Raw genomic sequence first — 19,186 nt, 5'->3', positions numbered from 1 at the left:
CACACACACACATACATACATACATACACATACACAGTTATAGTCACCTGTTACTTATACAGTGGACACAAAAGGTTACTTTTACAACCATAAACTACAAATCTTATTACATCTATACATGATGATGTTAGTGTGTATTACTACTTGGTTTTTAATGTTTTTTTTTTTTTAACATCAATAATCGAAGTCCATTAATGGCAAATCTGGGATGTGCAAGTGACTGAATGTGCACAGCTTAAAGCCTCAGCTCCTCTCAGACGCACCTCTGACGTACAGGTTGGCAGGTGTAGAATACCGTGTTCCAGCACTGTTTGTAGCGACACATTCGTATTTCCCCTGATCGTTCGCCTCGCTCTGATCAATTTGCAGTGCACCTGAGCACATGCGCGCATGCACACATACAAAACACACACACACACACACACACACACACACACACACACACACACACACACACAAATGAAAAAACAAAACCTTTTTTTTCAAAATACCCACTCAAGGTCTTGACCAGGGTTATTCTCCCTGGTCTATTTTATGTGTGTGTGTCTTTGTGTTCATGGTCCTCATGCACATTTCCCCATGTGTTTGTATGCCACGCACAGTCATTAATATGGGAGGGAGGGTTTTATCAGCCTGGCTGGGCACAGATCAATAGGACATTAATGCGTCAGAATGGTGAAATGCTGCTGGAATTGGTTTAACGCTTTCTGAGAGACATCTACACCAGACCTTCACAGCAGACACTTCAGCCAAACAAACCCAACAAAAGCCTCTCTTTCCAAAGAGGGAAAAAGCACATGCCCTCAACTGAGGCTGTTTGGCAATACAAAGAGCACCTTAAAAAGAAATTCTTTAAAGTGCAGCCAGCTATTTTCACTGCCTCGCACTGGCAGTATCAAGGTCAGCAAAAAAGGAAAGAGAAAGAGAGAGAGAGAGAGAGAGAGAGAGAGAGAGAGAGAGAGAGAGAGAGAGAGAGAAATTCTAAGATTATAAGAAGGCCCACAAGCAACATACAGATTGTACCTGGATAAAATTTATTCATTCAATATCTTCTCATATCTAAACATGTTCATGACATTTAGATTCAAAAGTATTTGTTTGTTTAACTAGACCTTATTTTCATTTTTACACATAATTTCTGACTGAAAATGACTGTTCCTGGTTTATTGTTAGCTTACCAACATAAGTACTGCTGCATTGTTATTTATTTTTATAAATTATCATCAGCTAGTAAATTAAGTGGTCAATTAAGTAAAAAAAAAAAAAATTATTCTAAGCACTTTGGCACTATTCCAGCGGCAAACATACAGACATTCTGTGAATGCATATTAATGTGAAAGAAGTAAGATTTGTCGTGACCACATAGCCATGTCTGGTATGATAAAAATGGTCCCTAGAAATGACAGGTGTTAATCTATGGCACGGAGGTTGATGAGCAGATAATGAAGACAGAGAGCAAGAGACAGAGATGGACAGAGAGAGGGAGGGACAGAAAGAGAGTGAGAAGGAGAGAGGGAAGAGAGAGGAGAAAGAAAGAAAGAAAGAAAGAAAGAAAGAAAGAAAGAAAGAAAGAAGGACAGAGAGGGAAGGAGTGAAAGAAAGAGAGCAAGACAGAGAAAGAGGAAATAATGATTGGTTGGTGAATGGAATGGTTAGCTTTAGACTCTTACCTCTGATTGGTGTACCCCCTGGATGTGTGAGAATGAAAGCAGATGAGAGATTAAAGAGAGTTAGTGCAGTGAGAGAGAGAGAGAGAGAGAGAGAGAGAGAGAGAGAGAGAGAGACCGATAACGACAGAAAAAAGAAGAGAGTAAGAAAGAGAAAGGGCATGTAATTCTTCATGTCTTAAGTGCTAAATGCTTCTCAGGTAACATGACTCTTCACCTTCCTTTGGTAGTTAATCATATGTATGGTAACAGGCGCAGCAGCGGGTGGGTTCAGGGGAACAGGAGAGTGCCCTTATGAGTACTCCAGCAGTTACACGCAGGGCTTAACACTCAAGACAGGCAGATTCACACCCGCGGAGAGGGAGGGGAAGTGTGGGGTAGCCGCGGTTTTTAGGAGAGACTCCACCGGAACATTCAGCATTAGGTGTGCAATTCAAATTTGCCAGAGAGAGTGAGAAAGACAGAGCAGGAGTCTAGAAATTACAGCGAGAGGGAGGAAGCCAGAGAAGTAATGGAAGAAAGAGAGAGAGAGAGAGAGAGAGAGAGAGAGAGAGAGAGAGAGAAAGGGTGGAGATGTAGGTATTCTGATGACTAGGGCAGTGAGAGAGTGAGGGAGTGACAGAGTAAGCCACTGGGTGAAGGAGTGAGGGAGAGTGAGAGAGTGAGTGAGAGGGACACAGGTTAAGTACCACATGTTATAGGGGTACCATTCAGGTGAAGATGGCTACCTATTGATGGGAGAGCATTTTCAGTGGGAGAACAGTAGCGTGCGTGCATGTGTGTTGTGTTGTGTTATGTTGTGTTGCATTGTGTGTGTTTCTGTGAGTGAGTGGATTAACCCTGGGGTAGGGGTAGGGGTTGTAGGCATATTTTCATATGTGTGACGTAGGTCCTGTGTAACGTAGGCGTAAGATGAAATTCCGAGTACCATGCCTAAAGCTGATCTTTCTGTACGTTAGTGGGTGTTGTGGTATGAATGTGTACATTGTGTGCATTGCACTGTGTGTGTCTCGCAACATGTGTGTTGTGCCTTCAGTGGAACGGACTTACCAAAGGACTCTGTAGATCAAAACACACAGAGAGAGAAACAGCAAACGGATCACTAAACATTCTTTTAGATGAAGAATGGCGTGCATGACACACTGCGTGTGTGCGTGTAAATTGTACGTTTAAACAAAAATGATTACAACCTAAGCAACAAAGACATGAATTCATTTTTTCCAGAAACACACACAAACACACACACACACACACTGAGGTACCTACCTGAACGCAGCTGTTTGATTCGCCCGTGAGCATGCGTACTGATGGGAAGGAAATCCTTAAACCAGGTGATCTCAGGGTCCGGGGTGCCACTGGCTGCACACAGCATGGTGGCGGTGCGGGAACGCTCCACCACTTTCAGCTGAGGGCCCATATCTATGGTTGGGAAGCCAGGAGGGAGCTGGTCCTCTGTAACGTGCACACACACACATTAAATATGTAGAACATCCAGCTGTGCCCCAGGGGGCAGTGTGTGAGGGGAGGGGTGGAACACGCACCGCGGAGGACGGTGAGGCGGGTGGAGATGCTGATCTCGCCAACTGTGTTGGACGCTACGCACTCATAGATGGCTTCATCGCGGGGGGTACGAAGGGGCTGCACGCGGAGGACTGAACTGGAGCCGTCCTCAAAGTCAATCACCTGCAGAGAGAGAGAAGGAGGGAGAGAGAGGAGAGGGAGAGAGATAGGGGAGAGAGGGAAAAGGAATGAGAGAGATAAAGGGAGAGAAGGAGAGACAGAGGGAGAGGGTGATGGCAGGAATGGGAGTACGCAAGACAGAAAAATAGCAAGACAAAAAGAAACTGAGATAGAAATGGAGAGAGACAGTACAAATGGAGCTAGTACAATTGAGACAGATAAAGACCAAGGCATAGGCAGAGAAAAAGATAGCTAGAGATGGAGAGCAAAGGAAGAACAGAAAGTAGGAGAGATAGTGGTAGGGGGAAACTGACACATACTCTGTGGGTTGGAGAGAGATTTTAGGAGGTACCCATTGGTCATAAGCACAAGTATGTGGTAATTCTGTATTGGAGTCAGTGTGTATTTGTGTGTGTGTGTGTGTGTGTGTGTGTGTGTGTGTGTGTGTGTATGTGAGTGTTACCTCAAATCTCTGACTGGTGACTTTTTTGCCTTTCCTGCTCCAGGTGATTCTGGGCTGTGGCTCTCCTGTTGCCTGGCACACAAAGGAGGCCACACCCCCTTGCACACCTGTCTGATCAATGGGCGTCTGAGTAAAGCGAGGTGGAGCTGAGAGAGAGGAAGAGATGGTATGAATTCTTGAGAGGAGTGCATGAATCCTAAGAACTTCCTTCCATGACATACATGCATGGACATAAATGGGATAATAACAGGGCCACCCATCTGGTCCTAGGTACTCATTCCTGAGAAATCTGACTGGTTGTTCATACTTTATGAAAGCACTAGGAGCTACATAAGTATGCAACGGCTTCCAGTAATAGGTATAACTTTGTTGGAGTATTATTGGAGTAATGTTGGGGTATTATTGTTTCCCTGGCTCCTGTTGAGTCATACTATAAATTTCTTTAAAAAACATTGGTAGGAAAGGTAAACCAAACTGCAGTCAGAAAATGCTTGTCCTGGAATCTATAGGGCATAGAAAATAAAATTGCTTTCATAAACTGTAGACATTTATTACACCGACATTTGAGACAATTAAGTCACATTCAAAGTGAAATGTATTTATATAGTGCTTTTTACAACAGCTATTACAGTTTTGTAACAATTTTGTACCAATTACAGTTGTGCTATTGTTTTCATGAGTTAGACCTCATAAAGAACTGAATGTATTCAGCTTAGGGCTAGCTATTTTACCTCTCTGCATTCATTCAAAAATTGTGCGTAATGATGAGTCTCTAAAGGACAGTGGGTGGCACAGTGGCCTGGTGGTTAGCATATTTGCCTCTCAGCACTAGGGTCTTGGTTTTGAGTTCCTATCTGGGTGGAGTTTCCATGTTCTCCCTGTGTCTGTGTGGGTTTCCTCCAGGGTCTCTGGTTCCCTCCCACAGTCAAAAAACATGGAGGTTAGGTTGATTGGATACTCTAAATTGCCCTGTATGAATGTGACTTGTGTATATGTATGTATATACAGTCATGACCAAAGGTTTTGAGACTAGCACAAGGGTTGCTGCTTCAGTTTTCATGGTTTGTGAAGCGTGATCAGATGAATTGCAATTAATTGCAGTCATTATTTTCCATGAATATTAACTTAATCACAAAAATTACTCCATTCCAGCCACTACATTTCAGCCCTGCCACAAAATGGCCTGCTAACATCATTTCAGTGATCTCATTAAAGATGTCTTAACAAGGACAAGGCAGCTGATATCACTCTGTCAAGCTGATTAGAAGGGCGGACTGGTTGCTTTAAAAGGGTGGTGGTGCTTGAAGTGTTCTTCTGTTAACCATGGTTACCTCCAAGGAAACACGTGCAGTCATCATTGCTTTGCATCAAAAGGGCTTCACAGGAAAGGACATTGCTGCTTGTAAGATAGCACCTAAATCAACCATTTATCGAATCATCAAGAACTTCAAGGAGAGAGGTTCAATTGCAGTGAAGAAGGCTTCAGGGCACCCAAGAAAGTCAAGCAAGTGCAAGGACCGTCTCCTAAAGAGGATGCAGCTAGAGGATTGGGTCACAACCAGTGCAGAGCTTGCTCAGGAATGGTAGAAGGCAGGTGTGAGTGCACCTGCACGCAGTGAGGTGAAGACTTTTTGGGGATGGCTTGGTGTCAAGAAGGGCAGCAAAGAAGCCACTTCTTTCCAAGAAAAACAACATATATACCTTCAACTAAAATCTTTGCTGAATATGGTAAAACCACACTCATGAATCAAACAATATCCTGTGGACATAACTCTGCTTTGTATGCTTACTGCTGCACAAGATTATTTGGAAACTGAATACTGTTCTGAATGGAGAACCATGTGTGTACATGGATACTGTTCAGAATTTGGATTGATATGCTAGATTTTAGTATGCAAAGAGAATATTTTGATTTCATTGTGAAGTCATATAAGGTGACACACAAACACAAAAATACACACAACTGGTATGATTAAAGATTCTGCCTTTAGAATTTAAAGAAACAAATCCCAATTAACCTCTTTCACTCAAGATTCTGTTTATTCACCAAAATAACTGATTATTAATAGTGAAACACATGAAAAATCAACAGTTGTTGTAGTCTTGTTACACTTTTTTTTCATTGAGTCACTACAAAATACAGGAAATATTTGCTGTTTAAGGAACAAGGATGCAAAATCACTTAGTGTTAGGAGTGTTCAGGAGTGTTCATCAGTGTTTATTTATCTTGCGTGTGCAGGGCTTCATAAGTAGATAGCTATCATGGATGGGCCAAAATATTCTATTAGTGACATCTGAATAGCCTACAATTATCTTCCTGAAATTCAAGGAACATGATGCTGAAAGTGTGTGTGTGTGTGTCTGTGTGTGTGAGGGGTGGGGGGAGAGGGAGGGACTCACTATATGACTCTGTGAGCTCCAGCACACTGAGCGGAATCAGCAGAACCAGCTGGATGGCAGCTCTGGAGACCATGTGACGTCTGGCCATCCTCTCATTGGCTTGTCTGGGACTGCAGCTCACCAAGTGCAACGGTTGCTCATAACCTGTACAAGAAGCACATTTGCATTCTAAGACACTCTCGCATTCTCATACATCACAAGATTAAAAGGCCAAATGAGAAAATGAGCAGTTGACCATAGTAAACTCAACACTGATGAATCAGAAAACATGATTTTGTTATTTTGTCATTAACATAAAAATGAGATTTCATTGAAAATAACATCATCAGAAAATCATTCAAGGCCAGCATGAAATTACCTAAATTCAATAAGATCCACACGCAGTTGTTGAGCATATTGTTAAGCATGAAAAATTAGCAATGTGAACTGTCTTGTCTCTTATCATTAGACCCCAGGCAGTGTGGTTTATAGTGCTTTTCATTATTTATTTTAAAAACAGATGTTTTACATGCTTGAATAGGTTGAGCAAAAACATTGTGCAAACAGCGTCTTCCATTAGGAAAACTGTGTCTTTTGGGGTTTGGTTGCATGTAAATGACGCAGCTTTTCGTGCTAGTGAAAATGATCTCACTGGCTAGCATGGAATCAAATGCGGAGTGCAAGAATGAGCAAGCATTTCCATGATGTTCTAAAAGTCAACCATCTGGAGACAGAGATAGACTGTTAGAGATAAGACTGCATAGCCCACACCCCCACAACAGCTCAAAGCCAACTTTACTAATGATAAATGAAAGCTAACAGGAAGCACCTAGCATTATGCATGTGATCATGCTAACATGTGCCAACAAGGTTTCATTCTGTTCACTATGCATTACCATGCAACACATATCATGGTATAACATAGTAATATCTGCAGCTTTGATTTTTCCTAAATGATCACTTGGGAATGGGTTGTAGAGAACTGACAGTTGTCACTCTCAAGATGGTGTGACATGGGTGATCACAACTTTATATTTATAAATACTGCTGAGATCATGGGACCAAGGCAATTGGTGAAACTCACTTCCCATTTCTGACATATGATACTTTCTGGCTCTCATATCAGAGAATTATTTGATGCATACAACAGTGATACCTGAAAGTACACAGACACATATTTGTAGTCTATTCTCCATATTGTCTAGACTCAAAAATGAAATCAATTTAGGTCAGGTGTTCCTTTTTGTTCTTTAAAAAGCACTCTTCTCTCTACTTCTTCTTTTCTATGTTTATTTTTAATGTGGCACCTTGAGACAATGGATCAACCTGTCATCTTCAAGCATACTCAATCCAAACCTGTCTGGACACTCTCCAAAGTGCTGAAGTTACTCACCCCGACCAAATTAAGCACCTTGATCAGTGAACAGTGCCCACAGCTTGTGTGCGGGGTCGGGGTCCTGAAATTGTGCACAGTTGATTGCCATTAAGGTCTCACTGCTCCATCCCATTTACATTGCCAGGTTGCCAGCCAAACAGCCAGCACAGCTTTCTTAGGAAGGTCAGTGAGACCCTTGCACTTACGCTGACCCCTTTCTGTCTCCGTCTCTCTGTCTATCTGCCCTGCACATACAGTGCCTTGAAACTGGAGGACACAGCCAGCTGCCAGTTGACCTATATGTGACCTTTCCTGCCTATCTGGGCTTGATATCCTGAGGTGAGACAAGCACAGCTCAGAATGCCAGTGCTTTGCTCCACTCAAAATGTTGGTCTTAGCGTTTGCACATTGTCCATCTCCACTTGCTGGGAGCCTCAAATGACTGCCACACACATCTGCATAAGACTTTATGGGCAGAGGTGTGTTTGATTGCCATACTCTTGAATGACATTTCTGTTGTCTGCTTTGCAGGGTGTGGTAACTTCTTTGGACCAACCTTTTTAAACTAGTCTATTTCAGGCCAAGTCTGGCACACCTGCACAGTGGCCTAGTGACAGCTGCATGTGGCTCATCCATCAGATGTCCCTCCAGTCCCTCCATCAGGGTCCCTCTGGCAGTGTCCAGCACTGACCTTCCTAGCTCTTCTACGCAGCCATGAAGGTGACCAGCTTATACGCTCATTGCTTAGTGATGGACAACATAGAGACCCCCCACCACCCAGCTCCCACACCCCCACTCCCCTGAAATGACATTTGGTTACAAAACGTGACAAACTGTGGTACTGAAAAACACTACTTTAACCAGGGGTTTAGGGGGTAATGTACAGCTTTGTTAAAGCAAAGCAGGTAGCATGTTTTGATTTAAATTATGCACATGACATGATATTTCATATGACAATGACAAGGGCAAAACCAAATCTTTAGTTTGCACTCTTGGAACATTCCAGGGGCAGCACACCAGAGGGGCCAGAATAACTTTTGGAAAGGCCATTGCAACTTAAAGATGCAGAAGCAGTGTAAGTAAAATATATTCACATACATCTGCAAAAAGCCAGAATTCTTCAGGAAATGTGAGAGCGAATGGAAAAAGAGAAAGAGAGAGAGAGAGAGAGAAAGAGACATGGAGAAGGGCATAGCAGAACACCACTAAGTGAAATTGCATCAAATATGGATTGTGTGCAAGGGGGTATCGCCATGGTAACTCTACCCCCATGGACATCATGGTTGTCATATCCCATTGCATCAGCAGAAATGGGAGAACGGCCTTCAACGCACTCATGTGTGCTACCTGGCCCTCCTCCTGTCCTTCCACCTTCCTCCCCTTGCGTTATACAGAGACTTCCCTGCTTTCACAGCAGTGAGAGAGGAGAAGGCAACATGTGTCACTTCCTGCAGGGATTCACACAGGAAGGGCATTGGAGGAAGGGGCATCGCTAGAGTAACGTGTATATATGCTGTCATCATGCGCATGTGTGAGAACTCTCTCTAGGTTCTTCTCCAGAAAACAACTGGGTCAATCTAATCCCTGACTCACAGTACCTAACACCTTTATGCACATGCGCACACACATACACTACAGACATACTCACACACACTCATATATGCACATGTGCACATACATACATACACACACATACACACACAAAAAAACAACTCATGCATGCACAAATATGCACACACACACATACACACATAGGCACGCACACACACACACACACACACACACACAAAAACACATACCAATGTGCACACACCATCTGACTCATCTTGTCTAATCCAGCCAGAGTAAAGATCACTATGATAATCTGATATTTCCTGTCCCTCTGCCTTGTGCCAAAACAAAAGTATGTGAGAGAGAGAGAGAGAGAGAGAGTGAGAGTGTGTGTGTGTGTGTGTGTGTGTGTGTGCGCGCGTGTGTGTTCATGACCACATGTATGTGCGCATTATTCTCAGCTGCTGACTCAGTAAAGTCACAGATTAGTTGTAATTCAACACCAGCAGGAGAGAATAATGAGTGAAATAATCAATGTTAATTACTTATACACCAATCTCATTATCATGCACTAACAAAATTAGCCTTTAGTTAGATACTATTGACTCACTGTTAGAAGGATAACAAGTGCCTCCAAGAACAAAAATGACAGATTACTCTCAAGTGAATAAAGTATTTATATTTACAGTGGTCAGATTTTTAGACACACATTAAGCACTCAATGTGAAAATATTTAACACATGTTCTCATCCAGAGCAACTTACAACATTCAGTCATGTCATGTTTAGTATTATTTGGTGTGTAGGATTAGGAGTCTTGCCTAAGGATTCTTTATTGGTATTGCATAATGTGCCATTTTGATAGCAATAAAGGATGCATTAAAGAAAGTAACTAGTAGCCCCTTTAATAGTAATATAGGATGCGATACGGAAAGCAACTAACAGCAACTTTAATAGTGATAAAGAATGCAGTAAGATTAATATATAATAGGAACTTTAATAAAAGAAAACTAACAGTGAAAATTAAAAAAATATACATTCCATATATTTGTATTTTCAAATCGCAGTGCCTCAACAATTCCCTCTCTAAATCTGGTCAAACCCTTTATGTATCTGCAATAAATAGCTTTCCACGTGGCTTTTCCATGTGAAAAACATGTCTTAACCTAATTAGTATTAAAGTAATTGATTCACAGCACACTGCCCGCAATTTTCATCTAAAACTGGGTTTATTGTTAGATGTTAGATCCCTGACATCTAAAGCGCTCATGATAAATTCAATCCTAACAGATCATAGATTTAATGTACTTTGTCTAACAGAAACCTTGATCAAGCCAAATGATCATAATTTTAAATGAAGCGTGTCCTTCTGGCTACAGCTATGTACACTGCCCTCATCTAACTGTCCATGGAGGCAGTTATTTATACTAACACATTAGGCATAAACCAGATAGCTGGTTATGATTGAGTCCTTTGAAATTATTTTTACTATCTTTAATGATGTAGCCACCCAGCCTCTTCCACTAATTGGCACGTACAGATCACGAGGACCCTATTCAGAATTTATTAACAAATTTGCAGATTTCCTCAAATCTAGTCACTCTTGTAGAAAGAACCATTAGTGTTGGTGATTTCAATATTCACTTTCATAGTGCCCAAGACCCTCTGACATCAGCCTTTAGTACTATATTAGAATCAATTGGTTTCACCCAATGTATAAGAGAACCCACACACTCTGGTGGACATACGCTTAATTAAGTACTGACATAGATAACAGTCATACTATCCCAGTATGATGCCACCTCAGACCATTCCCTCATTTCATTTGAACTACATATGAGCCACAATATAGTAACCTTGCCTCACTACCATACCAGACGCATGATCACGTCAGCTACTGCATCTAGATTTATTGCGAATCTCCCAGACTAGGATACCCTCAAACCCCACGGAACTTGATCAAATAACTGAATGCTTAAAATCAGTATTCCACTGAACTCTCAATGATTTTGCTCCACTTAAGAATAAAAAAATTAGGGATAAAAATTAGTACCTTGGTATAATGATCATATTCACAATTTAGAACGTAAAAGGCGCCTCACTAAACTTGTAGTCTACCAGCTTGCATGGAAGGAGAACCTACTCAAGTAAAGGCACTTATGACCGCTTGGACATCTTATCTCTCGACCCTAATAGAAAATAACAAAAATAACCAGAGATTTCTATTTATTACAACATTTATTATAACATTAAGAGTATTACCGTGACATCAGGCAGCTATTTGGAAATCAGAACAACCAAGCCAAAAAGGACTCTAGAATCCTTTACAACTATCCAACAGCCAGAACTTACATCTCTGATATCGTGCTCAAAATCCTCCACATGCTTACTAGATTCACTGCGCACACACTTTCTTAAGGAAATCCTACCTGAAGTAATTGAACTAAATTTAATAAACTCCTCCTTGAACATTGGCTACATTCTTAAATCATTCAAATTAGCAGTAATCAGACCACTTATCAAAAAATATAACCTCGACTCATGTCAACTGTCTAACTACAGACCGATCCCAAACCTTCCATTTATTTCCAAGATCACAGAAAAAGCTCAGCAGTTTAGCTCATAATTGAATCACAACCAGATACATGAAGACTTTCAGTGAGGGTTTAGGCCTCATCATAGAACGAAGACAGCACTGATTAAAGTAGTAAATAACCTGTTGTTGACTTCTGACTAGGGTTACGGTTCTTTGCTTATATAGGTTGATATGAGTGCAGCATTTGACACTATGGATTACAACATTTTACTACATAGACTCTAAAATACTGGGATTAGGGGAATAGCCCTTTCCTGATTTAAATCTTATCTAGCCATTTGCTACCAGTTTGTTAACAGAAATGGAGACTTTTCAGCATACAACAGGGTTAGCTAACATATTATACGTGACATTATACCTTAATACTGTGCTAGTTTGCACTGCTAGGCTCATGATACTCAGATATATGTCTCAGACAAACCAGAGGACATATATCATCTTAGTATTATTGAGGAATGCATATAGGATGTATATAGGACGTCCGACACTGGATGTAGACACTGGATGTCTCTCTTCATCCTGACAAAACAAGTACTTCTATTAGACCCAGAAACAGCTAGGTAATAATCTCCCAATCACATTTTCTTTAACAGTTAAAGATCTTGGAGTTATTATGGATCCCAGTCTCTTGTTTGAAATGCATGTAAATAATATTTTTTGGACTGCATTTCTCTACTTCAGGAGCATTGCAAAGATTAGGAATATGCTCTCCTCACATGATGCAGAAAGGTTAGTCCACGCATTTATCACTTCAAGATTGGACTACTGTAATACCTTACTATCTGGCTGTACATTAGGTGCCTAAACAAGCTCCAGATAGTTCAAAATGCAGCAACCAGAGTACTTACTAGAACTAGAAAATTTGATCACATCACTCCTATCTTAGCTTCTTTACATTGGCTCCCAGTAAAATTTTGTATTAATTAATAAAATACACAAAGCACTGAATGGTCTTGCCCCACAGTACCTTAGAGAACTCCTAGTAAATTATGATCCACCACTTTTGCTTAGATTAAAAGGTGCAGACCTTTTACTAGTACCAAGAATAAGAAAATCTACTGCAGGGGGCCAAGCCTGTTCCTATAAAGCTCCCACACTATGGAGCTGAGAGCGGCAGAGTGCTGATGTTCCAGTGTGCCCTTTTTGGACATGTGCACACCATCGGAACCAGACTAGGACTTCTAGAAAACAGGAATAGACATTCATTGTTTATTTTTTTCATTTTATTATTATTATTATTTTTTTTTTTTCTCTTAAAATTGTTCCTACTGTGGTGACCGTTGTCAGCCAGAGGAGGATGGGCCCCCCTTTTGAGTCTTGGTTCCTCTCAAGGTTTGTTCCTCATGCTCTATGGAGTTTTTCCTTGCCACTGTTGCCCTTGGTCTGCTTACTGGGGGACTGGACTTGGACAATTGTAAACATGTGACAACAACTGTTGTAAAAAGCACTATGTAAATAAATTTGATTTGATTTGAGTTTACATGTTCTCACTGTGTCTGTGTGGGTTTCCTCTGGTGTCTCTGGTTTCCTCCCACAGTCCAAAAGCATGGAGGTTAGGTTGATTGGATATTCTAAATTGCCCTGTATGAATGTGACCTGTGTGCATGTATGTCCAGTGATGGCTAGTGCTCTGTCCTGGTCTTAACCAGGTCTTAACCATCCTCCCCATCCGCTGCACCCAGTTCTAAAAGTTAAGTACACTGTGTGCAAATTGGCTGCCACTTGGTGTGTGAGTGTTTGTAAAAAGCTGATATGTGTATTTAAAGCATGCTGAGACTGAGAAAAGTTCCTATATAAATATAAATAATAATAATAATAATAATAATAATAATAATAATACAGGTTGAGAAGAAAAAAAAAATACTAGCAAAATGCTCTCTTTAACCCTCAGCGAATAAAGGGCAAATACTACATCTGAGAAAATGATCCAATTGGGGAATGGTGTGGCCAGAAGGGGTCTGCTACTTTGACACAACTGAATCTAAATAATGGCACTTCAGCACAAGATTCAGAAAAGTAAAGTATATTAGTCATAACTGAATGTCCCAGGCAATATTCAGACTTTCTGTGAGAAATAGCATTTAATAATATTACCCATACAAAGAGCTATAACAGAGAGTTTAATTCCATAGCAGTGATGAGATTACTTACAGTACAAAATATATCCATTAGTTTTAATGAGTGGAAAATGCTGCCTTCTAAGTTGAATTTTCTTATTTGATAATAGCAGAAATGGTACAATATTATTATAATATCCCATTGCGAAACAAATTAAACATAATAAAATATTAAAAATGTTTAGGAATGTATATCATGAATAGGGAGAAACTAACAATATGTTTTTGTAGATACAAGCTGACTATTAGTCATATTGCATGTCAAATAAGAATATAAATTTACATAAAACATATATTAACATAATGCTTTCTTGCTATACAGGTGACAGAATTTCCAATGGTATTAAGGAACTAGTATGGAAATCAAATTGCTCAAGCCTGTTGGTGGTCAACAGAAGTTTACCATGAGCACCATGATTCACTGCTACTAATAACCATGCCTCTTATGAACAGTTAAGCAGAGGGCACAAATCCCCAACAAAGTTATTGTGATGAAAAATGAATGAAAGCTAAATGACCTGGCTAGAATGTCACCTAACTGTGACATTACAGCATCAAACCATTGCACATTTTATTCAATGCAAGATCCCGTGTCACCATTTGGTTCATCCAAAGCAACTTACAATTATGACTAAGCAGAACTGAGGGCCTTGCTCAGGGACCCAACAGTGGCAACTTGGCAGTGGTGGGGCTTGAACTAGCAACCTTCCGAGTACCACTGAGCTACCACTGCCCTGGGACCAATTTTTAGAAAAATGTTAATAAATAAATAAATAAATAGAAATGACCTGTTCCTGGTGGCATCTTAGCTTGTTTTAAAAATGTTTGAACCATAATGCCTGCTAAAACAGCTGACATCATTATTCCTTACGTGGTGTAACAACTCTGCCTAGCATCTGAGCACTAAGTCTACGTGCAACTACACCTGTTAAAATTTTCACGCCTCTGCAATCATGTTCACACCCTCCTCGATCATCACATAGTGTCAAGGCTAGTTTATTCTAGATGTATGACTCTATCACAAACTGCACATGTTCAAACTTCAGGGGTGAAAAAATACAAACATTGCTCTGCTCTTGCTGATCAGGACTTGCAATCCAAACGCAATGCCACCTGATCAGCTGTATGTCAGATGATTCCGGTCACGACCAGCCCTTCTGTCACAGAAAAAAATGAAAGTCTAGTCATAACCCATGTCTTGGAATGAGCTCAGTCATGTTCCATCTCCCAGTGATTGTACTCTTCCCTGATTTCCTCTTTTTGAGCACCAGGAGAGCTAGATAGCTGCAGAATGGCTACTGCTGTGAGTGTGTTTTGCAAGACCTCCACACAAAAACCTAGTGCTGGTATACTATCCTTTGCCCTGTGTCGTGACTTTGCCCAGTTGTTTTGCAGGAAAAGCACTATGCTAATAAGGCTTCAGAGTGAACTACCTGCCAGCTATAATGTCACACAAGTGGGTCATTTTATTCAAGCAGATAATAGAACTGCTTCAGCAATGATGGGATTAGGCTGTTGCCAGTCAGTTTGATAAACCCATGACTTCTTAACTCAAAACTACACTAATATCCACAATCAATAGACTCATAAAAGCCTGCGCTATGGAAACACCATGTAGCAAATCATTCAGGTTACCATATATAAATAATTTACTTTTTGTGAATGCACATTTTAATGCTCCTATATTTTAGTAATTACAAGTATGGACAAGGCTGAATAAGGAAGGCTAATAAGACATGCCATAAGCTTGTGTGGGAAGCATTTCATTTTCATATTCAGTGAAAGAATGAATAGCAATAGATTATTCATAATCTACCTTCATCAGCACACCTGTGGTCATTTTCCTAATTGCATCTTAACAGTGAGCCAGCGATAAATCATCACCCTGATGCTGTGGGTATATATTCTGCCCTTTCATGGTGATGTAAGGCCTGAGGAGATTATGGTGGTCTAAGGCCTGCTTGTACCCTCTCAAATTGTGAACCTTAAGTGTTACAAGACAAGTCACTGCAAGGCTTCTCAAATCCCCAACTTTGATTAACACTCATAGTAATACAAACACTAATGCAGCATATACACAGAGCAGAGTGAAATGTTTGTCTGTATTTAAACTCCTGTCAGTACTCCTTTGTTGGTCATTGTCTATGTAGATGTCGCTGTCAATGTCTATGTAGTGGTAACATTCGTTTGTGTAGCCACCTTCAATATTTATATAATCTTTGTTAATGTTAAGTGTGTATTCCTGTTCATCTTTAATGTTATGTGGGAGTGCCACTGTTGTCGTCTATATCGTGTGTTAATAAACTTCTGTCAAAGTCAAGGGAGTCTGTGCGTCCTGCTCCGTGCCCTGCGGTACTCGGGCGGTTACACCAACATTGTTATTAATGAGTAAAAAAGGGTTTTTGCATATGAAGCCTATTCTAAATGGTTGGTAATACAGGTTTAACTTTCAATGAGTGAATGTTTGAAACCATATGCATTGTTTTCCATTTGATTTGTGTGCTTTCTGTGGCATTACCCATGGTAGGGTAGAACCAGGAGTGCCTAAAACCAGCTGTAAAGTTATTTAACAAGCAACGTTGATGAACAGTTGTTACTGAAGCACACTTAGCATTCACAAATGATATACATTAAATAAATAAACTTTTTAAAAAGTTTAATGTAAAAACACACAGCCTTGTGATAAAGGTTCTAAAGAATTTTGCATGTGGAGCACTAATTCCTGAATCTAACTGAAAGTGCAAACTGCAATGTACAGCCTCATGGTTTCCACACTCAGTTCAACTGACTGGCTTGATGATTGCTTTACAAGTTAAATCAGGTGTTTCAGAAGGGAAAGCTATGAAACTGTGCAAAACCCCCATTAGCATGGGTGAGTGGTGGCAGAAGACTTATAAAGGAGCAGCACTCCTTGGACAGTGTGTGCTGAATTTTATATGAGCATGGAGAGTGATGACCGGTGGATACTCAGCCCTATGAAAGAGCTGTCTGCCATGGCACTATTGCCTGCGGCCAGTCCCACTCCAGCCTGGTCTAGAAATAAGGCTCGGTTCCTCCTTGGTTGCTCACTGGTAGAAGGAGATTAGCCAATCAAGGATCACTGTTAGTTCAGGCATGAAGAACCACTCGGAATGTGTTTGGGGCAAATGGCAGTTTAAAAACATACAGTTAGTGCCACAGAGGAAGCAATAGCCTCCATCCTCCTAGGCTGGATGCCATTATGCAAGGGAGAAGACGATGAGTGATTGTGAAATGGTAATAACTATCACTGGGAGAAAATTAAGTTAAAAAAGACTTAGAAAGGAAGTGCAGAAGGCAGCAAAATGGCTGTCTAGCCAGCAGCCTATATTCAGTGTTGAGATACTGAAAACTTAGATGACATGCATAAAACTCTCCCAGAGCTAATCAGCATTTCCTGTATTGCCAGGCCACTGCTGAGCACTGTAACAACAAGCGCACCCCACCAACAGAATACATGCCTCGAACACATAGCATAGTTCTGTTAGCTCAATGAGAGGCAGGAAAAGCAGACCCCTACTTTGGCACTTCCTAAAGTGAAATAATAATAATAAAAATTTAATCCACAAAAACTGCAACAGGCCCATAACTTCAGAATTAGCAACTGTGTGCTCATGTGTGCACTTCTGGCACCCAGAAGATTTTACCTTGGAATTAGGTGTGGTAGCACTTAGCTGGTTGTGACGGCTCTTTTTTAACCTGACCATCACGTACTAAGAACATCCATTTACTAAATGCACAAGAATTCCACCCTGAATTGCAGCCTTCTTTTTTGTGATCACACCCTACATATTTTGATTCAACTGGAGGAAGGAGCCCAACACCCATCAAAAAGCGCTGAAACTACAGCCACCTAAACTTAAGCCTGATTCTACATACATATGTAAATCTATGATATTCCAAGCACTTTTAGTAGCCCATAAGACCTGCCTTATAAATGACAGGAACAAACAGAAATGCACTCCATGTAGCTGAACTGCTGCTGTGGCATCTACATTATTAATATAGAGCCATATGCCGCAAAAGTGGAGTCTACCTGGCTCATAAACAGGCAACCCTGTGGCGATGTGATAGTGTGACAGAGGCTCCTATGTGATAGAGGCTCCTATGGAAAAGAAGGAAAATATTTTATACTTTTCCCCTTCTCTTTCATTCTCTACCTATCAATCTTTTGTTTTGGGAGGAGGTGCAAACATTAGCTGCAGACCTGGGGCCAAGTCCATCTCTTCACTTCCTAACCCTCTTCAAAAGAGACACTCACTCACTCTCTCTCTCTCTCTCTCTCTCTCTCTCTCTCTCTCATACAAAAATGTTTTAATATCATTTTGGAGATCTACATTTGAATATAGTATAACTTGCAACCTGAAAACTAACCATAACCCAAATCCACACCCTTTTACCTTAAGCCTTTACAAAACCATTATTATTAGTAGTAATTTAAAATACTTGGCTCTTTGACTTTTAAATATATTTTCCATAAAAAGGGAGGGGGGCTCATATTCTTTTATTTTACTATCCAAGTGTGGACACCGAATATCCAACAAGAACATGTACATATACACCTAGGACAAAACATACACATCATCATACAAAACCTTTTGAATGTTTCTCAGAAACAACTGCTGCGATACTAGGAGCGATTTTGCAAAATTCAGTCATAATCAGTAATTTTATTCATACATAATTCTTAAAGCTAAGCGCAACGTCTAGTAGACTCTCCTAATTAAATACGCCTTTACTGTCTACACAGCCTACCTGAAACGTCATTTAACGCTGAGCCGTCAATATCTAAATATCCCTCTATGCAGTAAAATATGACAATATCATTAAAAAGATATTTAGTTAGCCTCAATTGCACAAAAAACCTGTATAAAGCGAACCGTGCCGGTTCAGCATAATTCCCCATCCTGTAGTCTGAAGCCTTTTATGTTTTACCATATAAAACTCGGAACATTATTGGAAGTCGCTAAACGCAATGTTACTGATTAAAAACAGTTCAGTGATCGGCACGTCAGACTATTTCTGCGTGATTTTCCTATGAAAACATGAGCCAAAAGTCGGAATAGTCTATTTAAGGAGGAGCCAGGCGCCTTGCATACAACAGACTACACCCGAGTTTGAAAATCCCATATTCCTAATTCTACATACTAATGATTGTCACAAAGCCGGCAGTTTATTAAGGAAATAATTTCGTTATTATATACAAGTTATCAATAACCATTTACCGTTCGCCTACCTGATTGGCATTACCATCGGTCCGGTATTTCAATCCAGTCTTATCAATCTGTAGCCTATCGTCTGCACCTTAGGTTACTGCCTCCAAACTCGCGGAATGATGACC

General features: G+C 40.5%; 1 protein-coding gene across 18 annotated transcripts in view; it reads right to left on the bottom strand.

The window, feature by feature from the left end:
• The window catches only part of ptprdb (protein tyrosine phosphatase receptor type Db), a 63,883-nt gene that overhangs the window by 31,952 nt on the left and 12,745 nt on the right, over window positions 1–19,186 (bottom strand). For 11 of the 18 annotated variants that reach the window (XM_081714352.1, XM_081714338.1, XM_081714343.1 and 8 more), the window contains exons 1-6: window positions 19,082–19,186; window positions 6,211–6,354; window positions 3,811–3,956; window positions 3,209–3,350; window positions 2,934–3,119; window positions 264–374 (exon numbers count right to left, since the gene is read on the bottom strand). The exon at window positions 19,082–19,186 is cut by the window's right edge. In XM_081714352.1, coding sequence (XP_081570478.1) covers window positions 264–374; window positions 2,934–3,119; window positions 3,209–3,350; window positions 3,811–3,956; window positions 6,211–6,298 — 673 coding nt within the window. In that variant the 5' untranslated portion in view covers window positions 6,299–6,354; window positions 19,082–19,186. Of the gene's footprint in view, window positions 1–263; window positions 375–1,670; window positions 2,903–2,933; window positions 3,120–3,208; window positions 3,351–3,810; window positions 3,957–6,210; window positions 6,355–19,081 lie in introns of those variants that run through there. The other 7 variants (XM_081714339.1, XM_081714340.1, XM_081714341.1 and 4 more) reach the window with 4 other exon arrangements.

The sequence above is a fragment of the Electrophorus electricus genome, chromosome 5 (genome assembly GCF_041902795.1).
Source record: "Electrophorus electricus isolate QZ-2024a chromosome 5, ASM4190279v1, whole genome shotgun sequence".
In the NCBI taxonomy this organism is placed as follows: domain Eukaryota; kingdom Metazoa; phylum Chordata; class Actinopteri; order Gymnotiformes; family Gymnotidae; genus Electrophorus; species Electrophorus electricus.
The sequence above is the reverse complement of the archived record's forward strand: the minus strand, read 5'-3'. Positions and strand labels throughout refer to the sequence as shown.